Source organism: Vipera ursinii (genome assembly GCF_947247035.1).
Source record: "Vipera ursinii genome assembly, chromosome: 3".
NCBI lineage: Eukaryota > Metazoa > Chordata > Lepidosauria > Squamata > Viperidae > Vipera > Vipera ursinii.
Genome location: NC_139516.1, coordinates 174,218,062 through 174,239,768, shown reverse-complemented (window position 1 = coordinate 174,239,768; position 21,707 = coordinate 174,218,062). Strand labels below are relative to the sequence as shown.

At 36.3% G+C, this 21,707-nt stretch overlaps 1 protein-coding gene across 1 annotated transcript; it reads right to left on the bottom strand.

Annotated features, from left to right (window-relative positions):
* Positions 1–1,384: 1,384 nt before the first annotated feature.
* Positions 1,385–21,226, bottom strand: LOC310638726 (DGAT1/2-independent enzyme synthesizing storage lipids-like; the record flags this gene model as incomplete). The annotated part of the gene is made up of 6 exons (XM_083360014.1): positions 1,385–1,489; positions 3,090–3,229; positions 3,999–4,059; positions 9,718–9,911; positions 10,088–10,252; positions 20,902–21,226. 6 exons carry the CDS (start codon positions 21,224–21,226, stop codon positions 1,385–1,387), a joined length of 990 nt encoding a protein of 329 aa, XP_083216140.1.
* Between the last annotated feature and the right edge of the window lie 481 nt (positions 21,227–21,707).

Here is a 21,707-nt window from a genome sequence, read left to right as displayed (position 1 = left end):
AAGGTGCACTGGGTGCTACAGGTATAAATGTGAGTGCGTTGAATCACTTTGTGACTCTAAACATTTTCTGCATACTGCCATTCTGTAACAGAAATATGCTATATGGCTTATTTATTATAATTTCATAAAAGGAATGGTATTTTAGCATATTGACCCAGATAATTGAGACAGGCACTTCCCTTTCTCCCATACACTTTCCCACTCTTCAGGTCTGTTTGTTTGTGTGTGTGTGTGTTTGTGTGTGTGTGTTTGTGTGTGTGTGTTTGTGTGTGTGTGTGTGTGTGTTTTGGTTCAGGCAATGGAGAGAAATGAAGAATATACATATTTTACAAAGTTATTTATTTCTATGTGCCTAGGGAATTTTCTTTCTAGATAATAGGAGACCTTATATATTGATTCCAAATTGATATTTCTTGTGGGCAGTATCTGTATGAATAAAGTGCTTTATTCATACAATTTTATCCCTATTATTTTCACTTGATTTTATAATTCTTAAATGAGTGGAATTACCTGGTATTTAAAAATATTTCTTATGATGATTTAAACTAATTTAAAAGACAGAAAAACCAAAGAGAGGATAAATATGTATTAGAACACATCTCATGTTTTACATAACCAGTACACAGAATATACTAAACAAAATGAAAGAATTTTTTATGTAAAAAATTTTATATGACACAATTAGCTTATTAACATGTGTCTGATTTTTTTTAACAATTGCACATTATGAAACAATATGAAACAATCTTTTCTCCTAGCAACACATCTCAGTTAGGTACACTCAAAGTCAGTGCAGTCAATTAAACGCCATGCAGCATATATATTACTGTGGTAACCTGCTAGTCAGAATGAACTATTCTGTCAACTGCTTTGGGAAAAAAAATCAAGCTATATTATCCTTACAAAATTGCTACAGTCTACTAAGGAAATTATCTGAAAAAATATTAGATAAGGCAAGTCAAGTTTCTGATAATTATGTTTAATTATAAATCTATTTATGTTCACAATATATACTGTAAAACTGTCCAGAGTTTCAAAGTCAGAGTGACTAGTTTATATCTTGTATTTTCCTTTTCCATCTTTTTGAAGATAGGAATAATAATTGGTCTCCTCCAGTCATTTGCCAGTTCATTGGGATTTTTCAAACATAATTGATAAGGATGTGAAACGACCATGATGTAATCCTTTGGTATATTTAAATGAAATTTAATCTGATGTTGGAGATTTAAATATGTTGAAATAAACAGATATTCTTGCTCCTTCTTAATCTTGCCTCTTCATTTTTTAAAAGAAAAGTGCCTTGGGAAACACTTGCACTACGCAAGCACATACATCATCTACACATACATATATATTATGGAGAGAGATTGTGGTTGTTATATCACTATTTATCTTTGTTACGTGTCTCAAAGCGTTGCCTCAGAGCGTGCAATATACTTCCTGGGATTTTCTGGTGTTTGTCGCGTAAAGCCTCCATTGCCCTTTGAGTCTGTTGGAGAGATGGAATGGCATGGGGTAGAGTGGGATGAGAAAAAGAAAGGGAAAAATGATATAATTTAGATTTATGTTTCAGGAATTATAGAGAGAACGTTGCGTTCTATGTCTAGCTCATTTCTCCTATAAGGAAAAGATACTCCATTCTATTGATCAGGTGCTATAGAAAGGTGCTCTAGGAGCTATGAATTTCTGCAAATAGGTTGAATCACTTTGTAACTCTAAACATTTCTACCTACTGCCATTCTTGAACAGAAATATGTTATTTTATTATAATTTCAAAGAAGGAATGGTGCGCAAGAGTGTTTTAGTATACTTGCCCAGAGAACTGAGAAAGCCACTTCCCTTTCTCCCACCCACTTTTCCATTTGTCTGTTTGTTTGTTTGTGTGTGTGTGTGTGTGTGTGTGTGTGTGTGTGTGTGTCTATTTGTCTGCCTTCCTGCCTGTTTCAGAAATGGAGTGAAATGAGGAATCAATTGTTTAAAAAACTTATACATTTTGGTGTGCTTAGGGAATCCTCTGTTTGACTAATGGGAGACCTTATATATTGATTCCAACTTGGTATAACTACATCTCTTGTGGCCAGTATCTCTATGACATGTGTGTCCCTCTCCTTATTTTGTCAGAATTATTAACAGGATTGAATAACACTGGCCAGGATATCCTTTTGGACTATATGCTAGGTTTGAGATTGGAAGCACTGGTTTTCAATGGTTTCTCTCCTTCTTAAGCAGGCAATTACAACCTATTGGTGTGAATGACTGTGAGGTGCCCCGTGGCTTGACCTTTTCCCTCATTTTATTTAACTTATTCATGAAACACCTGGGAGAGTTCATTCAACAATCTGAGATGCCTCATATCATTAATGCGGTGATATTTACCAACATTAGAGGCTGAACAGGAGATATATCGAAGTCTTGATTGGTATTTGGATTTGTGAAGGACTAGAAGGAGCTAAGGGTTGAATCCCAGCAAGATAGAGTTCCTATTATACTGAAGCCATTTGATCACATGAAATTTCTGTCTTCTGATCTTGACAAACTTGCAGTCACCCAGAAAAAGTTGGTATGCGATTTGAGGTGCTGGGGTGCTGGAACAGGAATTTCAAATTGTGCCCTAAGCAGTCTTCAACAGGTAAGAAAAGTGTACACATTCTTGGACTAGGTTTTCAGATAGTGACTCCTGCCTTTGTCATGTCTCAAAATGTTTTCATTTATTCTATGTCATTGAAGACAACCAAGAAGTTGCAGTTATTTGCAACTAAAGTTCTTAGGGCTTTAGTATGATAGTTATTTCATAGATGTTTTTATTTATTTATTTTTATTTTATTATTTATTTATTTATTTTATTTAAGCTTACAGTTAGCCATGTTGATTAATTTAAATAAGTGATGGATGAATGTAAGGATGGAGGGATAGATGGATGGCCCATAGTCTTACAATGACAGTTATGTACCAAACACTCAACTATACTTATGCACATCTAGGTAATATATTTCAATAACTGCTTACAATCTGTTACTATAGAGTTATAATTTCATGAACAAAGTGTTAATTTGAATGTATATTTTTCTCTTACAATAGAATACACTTACTTTTTCAGCTAATTTTTCAGGAGTTATATCTGGATTGTATGGAATTGGTTTTCCAATATGGGTTATAAGTTTAACTGGAAATATTCCATATAATGGAAAGATATACCATCGAGTTTGCTCATATAACCATCTCATTGGTCCTGTGTACAAGATTTAGAAAATCTCAGAAACAATTTTAGAAAAGAGCAAAGTTTCATATTAGTCTTTGTTAGAAACCTATATTCAAAAAGTAGCAATTTTTACTAGCAGTATCAGAACTTTCTAATGTAAAGGTTTTCCACTGGAAAGAGAAGAGAATAAGCTATCATATTTGGGTGTTACAATTTGCAAAGTTTAGCTTAGATTTTTACAAAGTTTGAAAATTAGATCCAGACATGTAAACACACACGCAGATCCCAGAAGACTGTTGGATGGCAGGATGACGGATAAGCAGACAGACAGAGTTTCCAGAATAAGCACAATGCATTTACAGTATATTCTGTAATTTCTGGCTCAGCCCTGTGTCCATGTATTGAATCAGGTTTTCCAGCAAAGCTCTGAAGTTCAGTAGAACTCAGAATTAGATATTTTCATTTATTTCAAATTCATATATCTATATATTCATTCAGCATTTTGTTGAAGTAGATGAAAAAGATTAGACAGTCTTTTATCATTCTAGAAGGAAACTCACATTTCTTGTTTTTTAATCGATCTTCATTAAAAGAATTAAATGAACATATTCCCAAATTGATCGACATATTCCTAAATTGATCGACATTATATATTTTAAATATTTATAGCCCAGGTTTAGCTATTGCTGCTTGAGCTAGAGTATCACTGAAATTAAAAATGGCAGGAAATGATGCAGATGCATAGATTTATAGTCTTAAAAGTAATAGCATTCCTGAGAATACATAAGGTTTTACTTACTTATATTTCCATATGTTATATATCCTTCTCTAATATTTTGTGTAAATACAGGGATGATTGGCTAGAAGAAATAAAAGAAACAAATAATGAGACTCATTTTAGTCACGGTACATGAAAGGAATGAAAGGTATTGTTTGGACATAAAATAGATCTTTGGGAACCTAATGTGGATAATATATGTCGCTAAAGTCTTTGCATCTTTTGACTTCCTATCCCTTATTTGCTTCGGAGATTTTAATCACTCCAACAGCTGCATTATCCTACTAAATGTAGTTTGAACTCAGCTTTTGACGTGCTGAACTATCCTTCATTCTGTCTTTAGTGTTGAATTCTCATGCATCTAATCTTTGAAGATCTTGATTCAAAAAGTAACATTAAACCACAACTTTGTTTTCATGTTAAATCTTGGATTTACTAAACTCAGGATATGTCAAAGAAAGAGACAAGAGTTTAATGAAAACATTATGATTCTTTTTTGTTTGTGTGTTTATTATCCTATAAACCTTGCCCATATTTGTGAGAACTAGGAAGAACTAAACGTCCTTGAAGGAGCAAGGACTGTGTTGCAGGGGAGATTGAGTAGCAGATGGCGAATTGTGGCTGGTGAAGATTTTTCTGAAAAAAGAAGACATTATGAAATGCCCACATGCACTCCAGACAGTTGCTTCTTATGAATAGACCATGGGTCGGCAACCCGTGGCTCCCAGCCGCCCGGTGCGCGCGCACCTCTTCGAACGGGCAGTGGTGCGCGCGCACCTCTCCAAATGGAGAATGGCACCGCACGTTTGGAGAGGTGCGCACGCACCTCTCCGAATGGGCGGAGGTGCGCGCGCACCTCCCCAAACCTTTGGAGAGGTGCGCACGCACCTTTGCGTGAACGGGCAGCGGCGCCGCTTGTTGGGAAAGCTGCCGCGGCACGTTTGCAGGCTGCCAAAAGCGGCAGCTCTGCAAACAGGCCGCGGCAGCTTTTCCAACAAGCGGCACCGCTGCCCATTCCGAGAGGTGCACGCGCACCTCCCCAAACCTTTGAAGAGGTGCGCGCGCACCTCCGCGCGAACGGGCAGTGGCGCCGCTTGTTGGGAAATTCAATAGACTGAGAGAATTGAAGTTTTTGTGTTTGGATTATGAGCTAAGCTTGCTGCGATCCTAAAGATTCCAGTCAGGCTCACCACTACAATTTATCATATATGGAGACAAGGTTCTTAACCAATTCCAGATGTAATTTATTTACATCTGAAGAGAGGCTTCCTGAGCACAGAGTTCTATTTGATGACTTATTATATGGTTTGATACAAATGATTAAAGGAAGCAATGGTTTTAAAGACTTTAAAAAATTGGCAAAAGCTTGGTTGTATTTTAAGTGATCAGTTGTCAATGTTGAATGTGCTCACTGGGTATTTTCCACACCTTTCAGTTCTTTTGATTTTACTATTTTCTTTTCTTTTCTTTTAAACAATTTTCTGTGTAAGTTTTTGTATTAGCTTTATCTGTTTAATATAATTTGTAATAAAAATAGTGGAATAAAGGTCACAGAGGCAGAAGAATTAAACAAAGTTCCAGAGAAGATAGTATTCCTCAACAAATTTAAGCTTCTACAAGGACAATTATTTATGCTAACAGTAAGAGAAATTGAAATAAAACTCAGTTATATAAAGCAAAAAAAATCAGTGTGTAAATAAACCATGGATATAGCTAGCATGTGAATTGTAAAAATAAAAAACAGAAAATTATATTGCAATTAAAAAGAGAGATAATGAAAAATATCATCAAACAAAAAGAATTCCATCAATATTATAATAATGTGATACCTTTCTAGAGAAAATAGAAAAATGTGTTAAGAAACAAAGAAAAGAAAGTTTTTACATTGCATTTTATATGTTATTGATGACATCGTGTGGGGAAACCTGGTACAGCAAGTAAATTTCTTTTTTTTTGTTGTGAGAGCTGACTTGAATAACAGAGGTGTCCTTGACATTATTCTTAAAGATAAGTGTGGGAACACCTGGCACTGAAAACTCTTTTGGAGGTGGATAATCCTTGATTCTTATTAAAATAGCCTCCATGGAAGACTTAGCTGCAAATAATAACGAAATGGATGAATATATCCCACCACTTGACTATAAATTAATACTGGACATGATTTTGACAATGACAAAGCAAATTAAAGCCAAACTGCAAGAAAAATCTGACAACTCAAAGCCACCAAATCAAATTATGACTTTAAATGAGGAAAAGATAACCCAAAACCAAATAGAAGTGGAAACTAACACTAAAATAGATTTCAAAGAACAACAAAAGCTACCTATAGAAAACCTTAAAGTCCAAATTTAATGGCAACTACAAAACTTACAACTCAAAAAGCAACAGCATCTGAAGAAAGCAATGCTAAGAGTGAAGATTCTAAAGGCCTTCAAATACACTATATTGAGAATTCAACTAATCAAATGACAATCATAATACCAGCTACTACTTTCTTCCTAACCCAGATAGAATTGGAAGAACAAAAAGGCTTGACTGATCTAATGACAACTATATTACATCAATCATCAAAAAGTGAACTATTAAAGCAAAACTACAATGGCTACAAAGGGGACATTTTCCTTGCAAAATTGACACTTGGGTACGTTCCCTGGATTCAAATAAGGGCTATAGGAAGAAATTTGAGAATTTAAAGATGCCAAGTGGAAAGCCTGGTTGGCACAAAAGGAAGGCAAGAGTTAGATTTCAAAAACTGAATTTGTTTCTTTTTTAGGATTCCTAAAGATAGAGTATAAAAATACCTTTCGATGGATTAAGGGGAATCTCTAAAAATATTTATTTTTTATTTTTATTTTTATTACTTTTGATCTGTAAGGGAAAACAAAAGTAAGCTGTTAGAATATAATTTTGAACTATATTATAGAAATTGAAATGATATATCAAAAGATAGTATTTTAACAATTGATGTACGGTTAAGATGACTTATAGAAGATATTAGTTGTTACTTTTGAACTACCGTATATTATAGAATCTAGAATTTTATATATAAAAGACAGTATTTTAATAATTGTTGAATGGTTAGGATAAAAAATATACTTCTAATAATTGGTGATTTGTTAAGATGAAAACTAGACTTTAATGGTAAAACATAAGAATGTTTTGTAACAAACAATGTAAGTTTTGTAGACAAGAGAATTATTCTTTATTGAAATTGGGAATTGTGGGTTACCCAAAAATTAAGCTTTCTTTTGTATACTATAGGCTATTCTAGAATATTTTATTGCAATTAGATAAAATTTAAAAACAGGATATTGATATGTATTAGTGAAAATATATTGAAAATTGTGTTAATTGACTAGGTACAACTAGAACTGTATTAACTTGATTATTTTGACTACGTGATAACTAAGGGAATCAGAGGGAATCCCTGTTAATGTAACCTGAACTATTTACAACTTATTTGTTATTTTGACTACCCACCCACCATATTGCTTCACAAATACATGTATATGTAAATATTAAAAAATCAATAAAACTTGTAAAAAAGTAATTAAGATATATATATATATATATAAGCTAAAAATTTATTGAGAAATGTAATAAACATGTTTTTACTTAGCTGATATAATAAGAAGTGTACTAGCTTAAATATGAGATAATAGACATTAAGAGAAAAAGAGGAAGTATTTGATGTTGAAACAAGGGATATTTTGGTTATTAAATTTAAGACATTTGGAAATTAGTAAGAAATAAGAATGTTATACTGTATTATTAATTAGACAATGTACAATGATGAGAAATAGAATATATTCAAATAGATAAGACGTGTATCCTGAATATTAGATTTTGGGATGAATTGTGATAAAGGGAACTTTGGTTACTTAAAACTTGGAAATTATAAATATTAAATGTTAAATTTAAATATTAATGGGAAACTAAAAATTGGGAAAAACTAATTAGGACATTGATTGTCTATATAGACTGAATGTTAAAATAACCAGGATATGTATAAGGTAAAAATTATTGATACATGTAAGAATGTTATTTTTATTTAATTGATATAAGAATTGTATTAGTTTAAACATGAGACAGTAAATACTAAGGGGAAAAGAGAGGAAATATTTAATGTGGTAGTTTGAGACTTGTACTAAAGATACTTGTATGTCATTGAATTATTAACTCAGCCGCCATGCTGCTTTTTAAATACTTAAATGTAAAATTAGAAAATCAATAAAACATTAAAAAACATGAAGAATGGTTACAGAAACTGGGTATAGCTAGTCTAGAGAAAAAAAAAGGACTAGGGAAGACATGCTAGCAGTATTCTAGTATCTGAGGGGCAAACGCAAAGAAGAAGAGATCAGCTTATTTTCCAAAGCACCATAAAGCAAGACAAGAAACAATGGATGGGAACTAATCAAAGAGAGAAGCAACTAAGCAGTTAAGGAGAAACTTTCTAATAGTGAGAACATTTAACCAATGGAACAGATTGCCTTCAGAAATTGTAGGTGCTTCATCACTGGAGGTTTTTAAGGAAAGACTGGACAGCCTCCTATCTGAAATGGTATAGGGCAGGGGTAGGCAACCTCGGCTCTTTTATGGCTCATGGACTTCAACTCCCAGAATTCCTGAGTCAGCTATGCTGACTCAGGAATTCTGGGAGTTGAAGTCCATGAGTCATGAAAGAGCCAAGGTTGCCTACCCTTGGAATAGGGTTTCCTGGTTGAGAAGAGGGTTGGACTAGAAGACCTCCAAGGTCTCTTTCAGCTTTATTCTGATTGAACCCTAGGGTGGCACATGTAATCCCGTGTTACATGAACTGCATTGGCTGCCAATCTGCTTACATATGGTTACCTTTAAAACTCATTATAGCTTTGGTCCAGGATATCTGTGGAACCATCTTTTCCCAAAGGAGGGGACTCCCGCCATTTGCTACAGGAGATAAGATCCACTGCCACTCTTTTAGCCTTTAGGAAAAGACTCAAAAATGGGCTGGTGCACTAACAGCGAAGGCACCCTACCTCTTCCTTTAAACCCATGCTTTCTTAGTTTGGCCTAGACATAGGTATTTGAATACAGAACTTTTTAACATTTATATTTTATCGTGTTCTACTAATCTAGATGAAATGTTAATATATATTGCTAGTCCATGTATGATATGCCATATACTAAATAAACAAATTTGTTTTAATTTTTGTCGGTTTTTATACTTATAATTGTTGGATATTTGTACAATTTATCTTATAGTAAGTTGCTCAGAGTTATCTTGTATCAAGTGACAAAAATAAATCTGATAATAAAAGTAATAATAATTTAAAGACTTTTTTTTAAAGCAGATGTTTTTACAATACCAGGCGTCTGCAACCTTGACAACTTTAAGACTTGTGGACTTCAGCTCCTGGAATTCTGTTGTCTTAAAGTTGTCAAGGTTGCAGACCCCTGCCCTATACTGACTATATTTTGGGAGAAAGTAGTAGGTTATATAAATATAATTGTGCAACAAAAGTTAACATTTTCATACAGTAATATGCTCTTGAACTACATTTCTAGGATTATGTGAAGGGGAGAAAGAAGATTTGCCTTTTCCTGGCCTGTCAAATCTGATTTGTGGTCGCTTGCAACTTCCTGTACATTTGCAGATAGCTTAAAGGTAAGTAGATGACATGAAAATGAAATACAGCATCTAAAAATTCATATTCCAATGTAAAAGACCACTAGGAAAAAAGATGTGATGGCTCACCACTTTTGCATCTATAGCTATATGAGCAAATCCTTTCCGGTTTCCCCATATTAGTTTATAGTAGTTATTTCCATAATTTTGCTCTCGTGCTCCTCCTGGTGCAATTCCCAGTAGGTGCCCTTGTTTCAAAATGTTTACACACTTTTCTCTTGTAGAATAAATAGTGTGATGGATAGTGAGGAATAGACGTATTCCTGCAAAAGCAGACATAAGAAATCATTCTGTTCTTGCTAGTAAAAGAAAACAGAATACACATATTTCCACCATGACATAAGTCTTTAAAGAACAAAAGTTGGACTTCCCAAGTCAGTGAATCTAAGGTATATCATTCGAAAATAATTAAAGCCAAAGTTTTAATATTCTTTTTTACCTGGTATATAAAAAATAGCATGATCTATCACAGAATAGCAGAATCTTCCAGTGAGTCTATAAATCCTTTGAATAAAAAAATAATAGTCAATAGGTATAGCTCCATGGTAATAAACAAGGATCGCTGGTCCTTTGGGTAGATTTTCTAGTCCAGAAACCTCATAACCTGTTAATGGTAGAATAATGAAATGACTTCAGTAATGTTTCACAAGGGTCTCCTGTAGAAGAAAGGAAGTTCACGTAGAAAAATGACCTTTTTTCTTAGCTTTCTTGTGAAGGTAAACATTTTAAATCATATGTGATTTTTGGAACTACAAGCTGTCGTATTAGGTAACAAAATCAATAAAAATTGTCTGAGTTCAGTGCTATTACCTTTGTGATCCAGCATATTTGTAATGTATTGGGATTTACTTGAACTGCTTTCACATGTCTTTTGAATGCTGCTTAAGGTTGCTCAATTGGTGTGTCTGTATAACGGTCACTGACTTGCCAGACAAGCTATCTCCAAGAAGATCATTGGAGGATTTGGGACGGGAATTGGTTCCTTTAAACCTATTGGCCACCTCCTAGTGGCCAACCGTATAAGTAGCTGCGCAGAAGCCTCTGTTTCAGTTCTGTTCCTGCTTGCCTCAATAAAGCAATGTTTCTGTTTGCAACCTCTTGCCTCACTTACTGCCTCCAAAGAACTCACTACACAACAATATTCCTTCTAATTTGTTAGAATTTTTTATAATTCAGTTAGATTTATACCAATCAAAGTGACATAAAAGCTTATCTTTTATCTCAAACATCTCAACATTATCTTAGGAATTATGGACATTTTAAAATATTTTTAAAAGGTAATTTTGGTATTCTATTTACTTTTTCCAGAACTGTTAATAGATACATAATATGTGTTGTGGGAATGACCAGGATGTGTAAAACTAAGAGTTCTGTTTCTCTATTCTGTTCTCTTTTCCTTGTCTTTGTGTGTATATGTGTGTCAAGGTTTTTGTGTATCCTCAAGGTAAATGTTAACTGCTAATTGTCTCTAATCAAAAGAGAAAAGAATTTTAAAATTCTGCTTAAAATAAGCCACCGAAAAGAAAATACCCTCATTCTGTTTGTCTGGCCAGCAAACAGGGTGAAGAGAATTTTGGGTTTTTTTGTTTTTATTTCTCTCTGTGTACTTGTAAGAACAGCCCAAAGTTGTCAGGAGGGAATGGTTTAAGTTCATCTACAGGAAAAGTTTCATTCTTCCTTTTCTATACATGTTGTAAATGGGTTTTATCTGTCTATCCTTTTCCTGAAACATGAGATGTGTCTACGTACAAGAGCCTCATGAGCTCAAGTCTGCTTGTGTACGGAAATAACCTTCTTATTAAGTTTATTTTCTTATGCTATCACTAATCAGTGAAACTACTATGGAACTAATCCTGGAACACATAAGCATTTATTTTAAATCTCTAATGTGATATTTTTATCTAAACTGTTCATTGGTAATGCTGAGCAAAATGCTGTCATGATGTTTAAAAATTTTTGAAAACAAATATAAAAGGTAGAGTCTCCTGCCCCTGGCAAATTGCACACCTTAAAATATTAGGCTTTTAAAAATATTTGGAGCTTTCAGTATTCTCAAGCTGACCAGCATTTTAAAGTTGCAAGTCCTCTTTAACATATTGCAAATGTTCAGTTTCAGAAGTGAGATTTTTCATTTTTGTTGTTGTTCTCTTACCAGAATCCAGCCTCTCTTTTGTCCTCATTTGTGCTGTCCCCATTTTGTCTGCTTATCTGTTTTTTTAACAACTGTAGTAATGTCTTTTCAAACTCTGCCTGCAAGCTACCCCCCACCCCAATACTTATCAATTTCTTATCTTCTGTTCTTCGTGCCTTTGTCTGCCTCTCCTGAGAGAGTCCACCCAGAAAGGGGGGGAGGAGATCTTGTTCTAATGTCTTTCAGCCTGCACCCCTGCAAACCTTGGAAGCAGACCATACTGACCCAGACACTGCTTCCATTCATTTGAGCCATGGAATTGGGTTTTGATCCAGCCATCCACTAGAAAGTCACCATGCAACCAGAGTGGAACAGATCTTCCCAAGTCCTACCATTTGTCCAGATCCCTGTGAAAGCTGCATAGGAAGGAAGGAGTCCTGGAGCCATTGGCCCCCACGTGAAGCCTCAGAAGACAACTGGAAAGACTATGGGGGAAGGGTGGAAACTCATTGTAAGATTTTCTTTCTTGCCTCATTTGTATTGTAATAAGCCATTTGAATGTATTTATGGAGGGATGGCATTGGGAAAGGTTGGCACAGCAAGTACTGAACACGTTGGACTTCTGTTTGGTAGGAGAGAAAATTTGTCCAGAATGCTTGTATTGCCTGTTTTTATGGGTAGCTATGTGCACACATGCACACACTGAGTCTATCCCCTCACCTACCTTCAGTAAAGCTCCAGGCTGGCTGTTGCCCTGTGGCATTAAAGCTTTGCATGCACAACTTCCTGCAAATTTCAAGGGGGAGGTAACCAGGCTCCCTCAGGTGATTTTCAATTCATACGCTTTCACTGAGGAGGCAGCAGGAAAGAGATCTCCAAACCCAAGCCTTGAATATGTTGCACTGGTGGACTCAGAGTGAGAATCCTAGGCCTCACTGTGTGCAATTTAAGAAAAATTAATAGACTGGCTTGCACACTGGCTAACCTCAATTGGACATCACAAATCTGGATGCACTGAACAAGAGCTAAGGCAGGAAGCAACCCTTGAAAATGGGCAGCCAGTGCTTATGTACTGAGGAAAACATGGCTGTAAAGAATTTTGAGATGCATGTGCAGACCTGACTGGAAGCTCAAAGTGACATCCAACATTTGGAAATAATTGGCACAGAATATTGGACACTATAAATTTCTTTTCCACATAAAAGATCTTTTACCCTGGCTTTAGACCTTCATGGTTGAAAGCTTCCCCCTTTTGGGAGCCACTGCAGGGATCTTTTTTTGCTGCCTCTATTAGTGTCTTCTCTTTTTTTGTATTAACAGTTTAAAACTTGTTTATCAAGTCTCCCTGACCAGATAATTTTTTAATCTTGTGCCAGTAAAAGTGTGTCACTCACACACTCTTATGGCACAAAGGGGGGATATTGTGGGAAGAATCCAGAGAAAGTAATATTTTGGAAATATTAAAAAGGCAGAATATATTTCCCCAAAGGATTTTAAAGGCAGAACCCCCCCCCCACCAAGTCTCTGCCCCAAACAGAAACCAGATCTGCAGAAATGCAGATGTAGTAATCTTATCAGAAAGACTGGAGCCAGGAAGCTTCGATTAGAAAGAAAGATCCCTAGAATCAACAATCCCTCACACCAAAAATCCAACAGTCATCAGTCACAGCCCCAGGGAAGCAGAATATGACTTTTGGGACATGATAGGATTAATCCACCACCATCAGAATACCAGAAAGGCACACTCAGACTCAGGTCAAAGTTCATGCCACAGGAACAACTCCAAACAAAAGCCCAAGAAGGTATAAAAACCCACTCCCTACTAAATGTGGTCAGTTTTTCCAGAGCTATCTTTCTGTCTGGCTCTCCTTTTCAATAAATTAGAACCATTCTAAACAGTCTCCGTGTTGTTTATTCCCAGCTTGGACTGGACCCTGATGAAGATTTTTATTTCAACAAAGTGTGATGTCTATGTTGTGTCAGGCCAAACCATGACAAATTATGGATTAGCACAAAATGTAAAGTTGATGTGTTTCTAAACAGACTAAAAACTAAGGTCTTTATAGCAATCCTTCATTTTCAATCAGAATTGGGCCCAGAATATCAGTTGTTTAGTGAAGCAGTTGTTAAGAAACACCATGTGACTGCTTTGCTCAATGACCACAATCCCACTCTCCAAGTTTTGATCATTAGGCAATTTCATGGGTTATTAACTAGAGTGGTAGGAAGAAAGCCTAATGCTCCTGAGAGTGATGGGACAGGGAGATGGAAAAGTCCTCCCAAACGCACCTGGAAGTTCTGGACTGGCTCCCTACCCCAAAGGGAAGAACATTAGCAAGAATGATGGTGTGTACTAGATTTTTAGATTATTCCTCCAGTGCACTGATGCACAGTGAACTACCAGAAAGCAACGGAAACACCGTTGTCTGGACTGTCACAGATCTGTTCTCTAAACAAGTTCATGTCATACCTAGCCAAAAAATTCCAACTGCAAAAGCATTAGCAAAACGTTTTGTACAGCATATTTACAGATTGCACGGGGCACCACTACGCATCATATCTGACAGAGGGATGCAATTTACCTCAGCATTTTGGAAGGAATTCTTATCCCTGTTAGGAACTACCCAAGGATTGACATCTAGTCATCATCCTCAAGGTAACAGGCAATGTGAGAGATCTAACACAGTACTTGAGCAATATTTAAGATGTTATGTAGATTTTCAGCAGAAAAATTGGACAGACCTACTGCCTTTCGCAGAAGTGGCATATAATAATGCAGTCAACTCCAGCACAGGTTACACTCCTTTTCAAGTAGCTACAGGCCAAAGCTTCAACCCCATACCTGAACTAACCCCAAAAGAACCGGTAATTCCAGAACTAAAGGAATGGATTGCTCAATTACAATACACCTGACCTATTGTCAGAAAAGCATTAACAGATGCTAGACTAGCATACAAAACACAGGCAGACAGGAAAAGAGCCGATCCCACACCGTTCAAAGTGGTAGAGATGGTATATCTGTCCACAAAATACCTTAAATCACTCCAACCCTGCAAAAAACTCGGACCAAAATATATTGGACCTTTTCCAATTAAAAGAATCATAAACCCAGTAACAGTTGAATTAGGACTACCTAAAAATCTTAGACAAATACACCCAATCTTTCACTGCAGCCTAATAAAGAGAGAATAACAATCTCCCCTACGAACAAAAATCCCACCGCCACCACCTCCCATCATGGTGGAAGGGGAACAACATTTTGAGGTGAAAGAAATTTTGGATTCCAGGAAACATCATGGAATGACCCAATATTTAGTGGATTGGAAACACCTCCCCTCCTCAGAAAACAAATGGGTCAGCAAGTGCCACATTAAAACACCAAAGCTGCTTAAGAGAATATCCGAACAAACATACAGAATATCCGAACAAACCGAGTTAACATTTATATATGTTTTTTTTCTTTCCCTACAGATGGACATATCTTTCTTTTAAGGAGAGCGGGATGTCAGAATCCATTTATATCACATTCATAAATGTATGTTTAAAACATTATCCCCCCCATATGGATTCTGCCATCTCCCGAGGAAGGAGAAGCATATGTGGATTCAGCCTGCCTTAGGTTATTTCAAAGACCAAGGGAACCTTTTGAACTGGGGGGAACAAAAGGGAGGGTTAGAGAAGAAGGTATCTGGCTTGTGTTTTCTTTTAATTCTGGAGAGGAAGAAGGCAATAACCATAAAGATTCAAAGTTCCTTTTTTCCCCCACGAAAGGTGTTAGGCATATGGTGTTAGCCTACAATGTTGGGTTGAAAATATATCAACCATGATATTATGTCTTTAAGAAGTTAATTGACCAATGGGTGTGTAAGTGTTCTCATGGCCATAAGAGGGAGCTAGTAACGTAGCTTCTCTCTTTCTCTGGATTCACTGCTCTCTACTATTACTGTTTTTGCTCTGTTACCTGAACTGTGTATTGACCTCTGGACCGGTAAGAAGATTTTGTATTTTGTATTGCTACTTGGACTGTTTATTTTTTGACTGTGCATTTTTGTTTTTACACCATCTTAAAGTAAAATACTTTTTGCTTTTACAACTCAGTGTACTCCTGTGTGTGACTCTTACTGCTCTCAGTACCCTTCCTTGTCTGTGCAACTCTTTGGTAGCACAAGGAGACCTCTGCACAACAAAATTCCTTATCACTGGTTATGGGCCCAGGCCTGTACTGAGAGTAAGTACACACAGTATTCCTAGCTGAGTTTGTGTTAGCTATTTGGTGTAAAATGGCACAAGAACAGTTGTCAGGCATCTCCTGGATAACCTGGTTGGATGGGACAAACTATGTTTCCTGGTCCACGAAATGCTGCTTGCTTTTGCGCAAGGAAGGACTATGGACTGTTGTAAATAACCCACCAGAAACTACTGCTTGGGATGCAAATAATGAAGAGGATGCAAAGAAGATAGACAACGTTAAACGAAACAATGAAAAAGCACTTTGCATTATTGGGCTAACACTGAATGACCAGCAGCTTGTCCATATTCGTGGTGAGGAGTCTGCTGCTAGGTGTTGGGGCGTTTTGCGAAGGCTTTATGTTCGAGACAGTGTGGGTGCACATATACACCTTACACGTAAGCTGTTTAGGGCTCGTCTGCAGAAGAATGGAGATATGCTGACCCATTTAAACTACATGAAGGCAACTTTTCAAGAGCTTCATGAAAAGGAGCTGTTTTTTTCAGAGTTGCATCAGGTCTACATTATTCTGTCATCTTTGGATGAGAGTTATGATGAGTATTTTTCTTCTTTGGAAGTCCTGACCAGAGAGGAACTGACATTGACTAACATTACTGGGAGACTGCTTGAAGAGTCCAAAAGGAGGTGTGACAGAGACCAGCTGAGAGAGACACAGCCACGAGAGGAGCAGCAATTTACCACTGCTTACAACGTCAAGAAATGTTTTTCTTGTGGGGCTAGAGGGCATATAGCCAAATTCTGTAGGAAGGGTAGAAAACAGAATGTGAATAGCAGTGGGAAGGCTAAAAAGGGCATTGGTTTGGCTATTTCTGGTGAACCAACATCCAGAAATAATGAATTGTGGGTTGTTGATAGTGGGGCTTCACAATGCATTACTAAAGAGAAAAAGAGGTTTATTAATATGAAAAACAGCAACCAATATGTTTCACTGGCAAACGGTTGGAAGACGAAGGCCTCTGGTGAAGGTAATTACTATTGTCCATGTATTAATGAACAGTTACCTATGTTGTATATACCTAAGCTAAGATTCAACCTGTTATCTGTAAGGGAATTGATTAAGGTTGGGTTTGTGGTAACATTCAGAGGGGAACAATGCACTATTGAGAGGAATGGAACCTGTGTAACTGCTAATTTGAAAAATGGTCTATTTGTTCTCACAAGTAACCAGGTTAGTACAGTAAAAGCCAATTCAATATGTGAGAACAAGAAGCCACATGATGAATGTATACATTTATTGCATAGGCGGTTAGGGCATGTAAACTTTAACTCACTATGTAAAACAGTTGAGTTAGTAAAAGGAATTAAACTGAAGCCATGTAGTAAGTATTTGAATTGCAATACCTGTAATCAGGAAAAGAGTAAGGCAACTCCTGCAAACATGTTAAACGGCTTCAAAACAACTGTTCCTTTGGAAGTTGTGTTTGCAGATTTAATTGGACCCATGAAACCAAGTTTAGGAGGATCATGTTATATTTTGAGTATCCTTGACCACTATTCTCGATATGGTTTTTGTTATCTGCTTAAGTCAAAGGCAGACACTTTCCAACAATTTGCAAACTGGCTTAAATTTGTCGAGAGGAAAACAAAGAGAAAGGTTCAGTGTATAATAACTGATAATGGCACTGAATTTACAAACAAGCGCTTTGTTGATATGCTTGAATCAGCTGGCATTGAGCATAAATGTTCAGCCCCTTATAGGCCTCAACATAATGCATTTGTTGAGAGACGTGGGCAAACATTACAAGCCATGATGAGAACCATGTTAAAAGATTCTGGCTTAACAGATAGACTGTGGGGGGAGGCAGAAAAATGTGCAAACCATATTCTAAATATAGTTGTTAATACTTCTACTGGTAAAATACCATACACAATATGGCATGGTAAAAAACCAAACCTTGATTACCTGCACACGTTTGGCACCCCAGCTTGGGTCCACATTCCTGCACAACTCAGGTGTAAAGGCCAGCATAGGGCTAGGCAATTATACTTTGTAGGTTACGAAGCTAATCACAGATCCTATCGTTTCTGGGAACAAGTCACAACTAATGTATATAACAGTGCAAGTGCCAATTTCCTTGAGCACGTTGGTTGGGATAGGTTAGAGCAAGAAACTGTTAATACTGATCCTCTAATGTTTGAGGACTCCTCTGATAACGTAAATAGTAATGATAATACATCTCCTGTAAATATAAAAGATGAAGAGGAGATAGGGGAGATAAAAAAATGAATCAGAGGAAGGAAAGGAGTCAGAAATTCAAAACCCTGTAATTCCTTGGCGTTCAACGTGCATCAGACGTCCACCTGATTGCTATGAAGCTAGTATAATATGTCAAGTTAGTTCAGTACCTTCTAACTATGATGAGATCAGGATGTATCCTGAAAAGGAACAGGCATCATGGAAAGCTGCAATGAACAGGGAGTTGAAGTCTTTGCAGGATCTTAAGGTCTATGAGAAAGCAAAACTGCCACCTGGTGAGCAAGCTATAGGTTGCAAATGGATATATAAAATAAAGAAGGGTGTAGAAGGGACCGTAACCCATAAGGCACATTTGGTTGCAGAAGGTTTTGCCCAAACTACTGAGGATTATGACAAGGTGTTTGCACCCAGTCTGAGGGCAACTACTTTAAGAGCAGCTTTAGTATGGGCGGCTAAAAACCAATATATGGTTAACCATGTAGATGTTGAAACTGCATACCTACATGCTCCATTGCAACATACTATTTATTTAAGAATACCACCAGGATTGACCAATGATAGAGACCATATATTGTTGGGAATTAAAGAAAAGCCTCTATGGATTGAAACAATCAGGCTATGAGTGGAATACATGTTTAGTTAATGAGTTGAGTGCAATAGGTTTTGTAGCCAGTAATGCTGATCCTTGTTTGTTTAGAAGAGAACACAACGGAGCATTATCTTTTCTTTTATTATTCACAGATGATATTGCAATAATAACAAAAACTGAGTTAGAAGCACAAACTATCATTTCAAGATTGCAGAATAAATTCACAATTAGAAATCTTGGAAAAATAAGCCACTATTTGGGGTTAGATATTGTGAAAACGAATAGGGGTTTTAAGGTGTCACAAGCCAGTAAAATATCTCAGTTATTAAAGAGATACAATATGGAAATGTGTAAACCAGCAAAAACTCCGATGGCTATGGATTTTAAGGACACTAATGTTGAGAGTCCTGTATTTGATAAGACTATGTACCAATCTTTGATAGGAAGTCTTATGTATCTGAGTAATTGGACTAGACCTGATATTTCTTACTGTGTAAACCAATTGGCTAGGTACATCAATAATCCAACTGTTAGACACTGGCAATCAGCTAAACGAGTATTAAGGTATTTGAAGCAGACTATCCACTACTCGTTATATTTAGAGCCAAATCATGAGTTAATCCTTACTGCATATGCAGATGCGAGTTTTGCCTCTGAGACAAGCACTCGTAAATCTACTTCAGGGTTGGCTATAATGTTGGGTGATTCTTTGATTGGATGGAAGTCCATTAGACAAAAACACATAAGCCTATCTACAATGGAGGCTGAATTTTCATGTCTATCAGTGTTATGTACAGAACTGCTAGTGTACAAACAATTATTGTTAGATATGGGTTTAAATGTAAATGATTCATTCATTGTATATGAGGACAATCAAGCTGCGATAAAGATGGCAGACAATGCTGCAGTAAGAACAAGATCCAAACATACTGATATTCGTTATTTAAATGTCAGACAATGTGTCAAAGATAAATTAATACAGCTAGAGTATTGTTCATCTGATGTAAATATTGCAGACCATTTTACGAAGGTACAAAGTGCTGTGAAACACACGGCTAATTGTGAAAAAATGTGCATAAGATTGTAAGGGTTATATATTATTCTACCCAAAGGGGAGAATGTTAGGCATATGGTGTTAGCCTACAATGTTGGGTTGAAAATATATTAACCATGATGTTATGTCTTTAAGAAGTTAATTGACCAATGGGTGTGTAAGTGTTCTCATGGCCATAAGAGGGAGCTAGTAACGTAGCTTCTCTCTCTCTCTGAATTCACTGCTCTCTACTATTACTGTTTTTGCTCTGTTACCTGAACTGTGTATTGACCTCTGGACCGGTAAGAAGACTTTGTATTTTGGATTGCTACTTGGACTGTTTATTTTTTGACTGTGCATTTTTGTTTTTACACCATCTTAAAGTAAAATACTTTTTGCTTTTATAACTCAGTGTACTCCTGTGTGTGACTCTTACTGCTCTCAGTACCCTTCCTTGTCTGTGCAACTCTTTGGTAGCACAAGGAGACCTCTGCACAACAAAATTCCTTAACAAAAGGGATGACACGAAGTAGAAGGATGGGGGTCTGACCAAATGGGATTGAGGAAAGGGGGGTTGAACTGGGTACCCTTTATAAAATTTCAATTTGTAAAATAATACTAAGTCCTGTCTTGTATTCCCACAACCAAGCATGTCCTAGTAAAGATTCCTTTTGGACTAGAACTGACTCCAAGAGTTTTTGTCTTCCTAAGACGTGGATTGGGGTGGGTCCTGACAGGTTTTATATATACAGTTTTTATTATTTTAAAAATATGCCTTCAATTATTCTGCTGAATAATGGATTAAGACAACTTCTTTATCCAGTTCTTCAGCCATAGAGATAAGGGAGTTCCTTGACTACAACCACTTTTACCAAAAAGAATTATACATAAGTTGACACTATGCATCCTCAGTTTTCCATTAACATTTTATTAGATTCAGATGTGGCTCCAAGATACACATGACTAATGATTATAGCTGGCCAAAAGAATGATGCTTATGATGCTAAGTTACTCAACCCTGCCTTCAAGAATGAATGAAGAAAGTCATACTTACTGTGCAGTGTCTTTCCAAACCATTCAGTTACCAGTGCCAAAAATTGCTTTGGCTTGTCCCATTCTTGGCTATTGATATCTTCTGGCAGATTGCCAATTTTTTTCCATACAACAAGTATTGCATTGTGGACATATAATAGAAAGAATGCAACCACATAGGGATAATATAATATTATCAGAATCCCTATCAAAGTTAAGGGATATAACATAAAGCCTGCGTATTCTTTCAAAGTGCAAATTGACCAGATGGCAAATTCATTTTTTAAGGTACAATATATATTTTCCACAGTCATGTTTGAAATCAGACTATATAAATAGAAATCCATTCACAAACAAATAATTTCTTCCTGGAAAAGACAAATAAAAACACACAAACATTCTTTACTATTATTATTAGTTGCAATATTGAGCTCTGAGAGGACAGCAGAATATCAGTATGGTATTGCATACATGGTAATGACACTTTCAAATAGCCTTATGGAGATGATAGGGCTCAGAGAGGGTAAACAAATAAAGGCTTAGTACAATCAATCAGACTATTGATCTTTGTAATGAAACATTACTGGCATTATTAGAGACTTAGGTTAGACATATTTTTGAACCAACTAAAAAAGACAAGTTTTAATGACCAGCCAATGATGCCAATATAGAAGGTGGTACTTAACTTTAAAAACAATCTGTGGGTTATTGAGTACACAGGACAATTCTAGACAACCTCTATTTAAAATCAGACATGGAATTTTTTTTCTTCCTGGCTAATGTCCATTCTCTCTCACCCCCACCTCATTTTTATTAGAAAGGAATCAA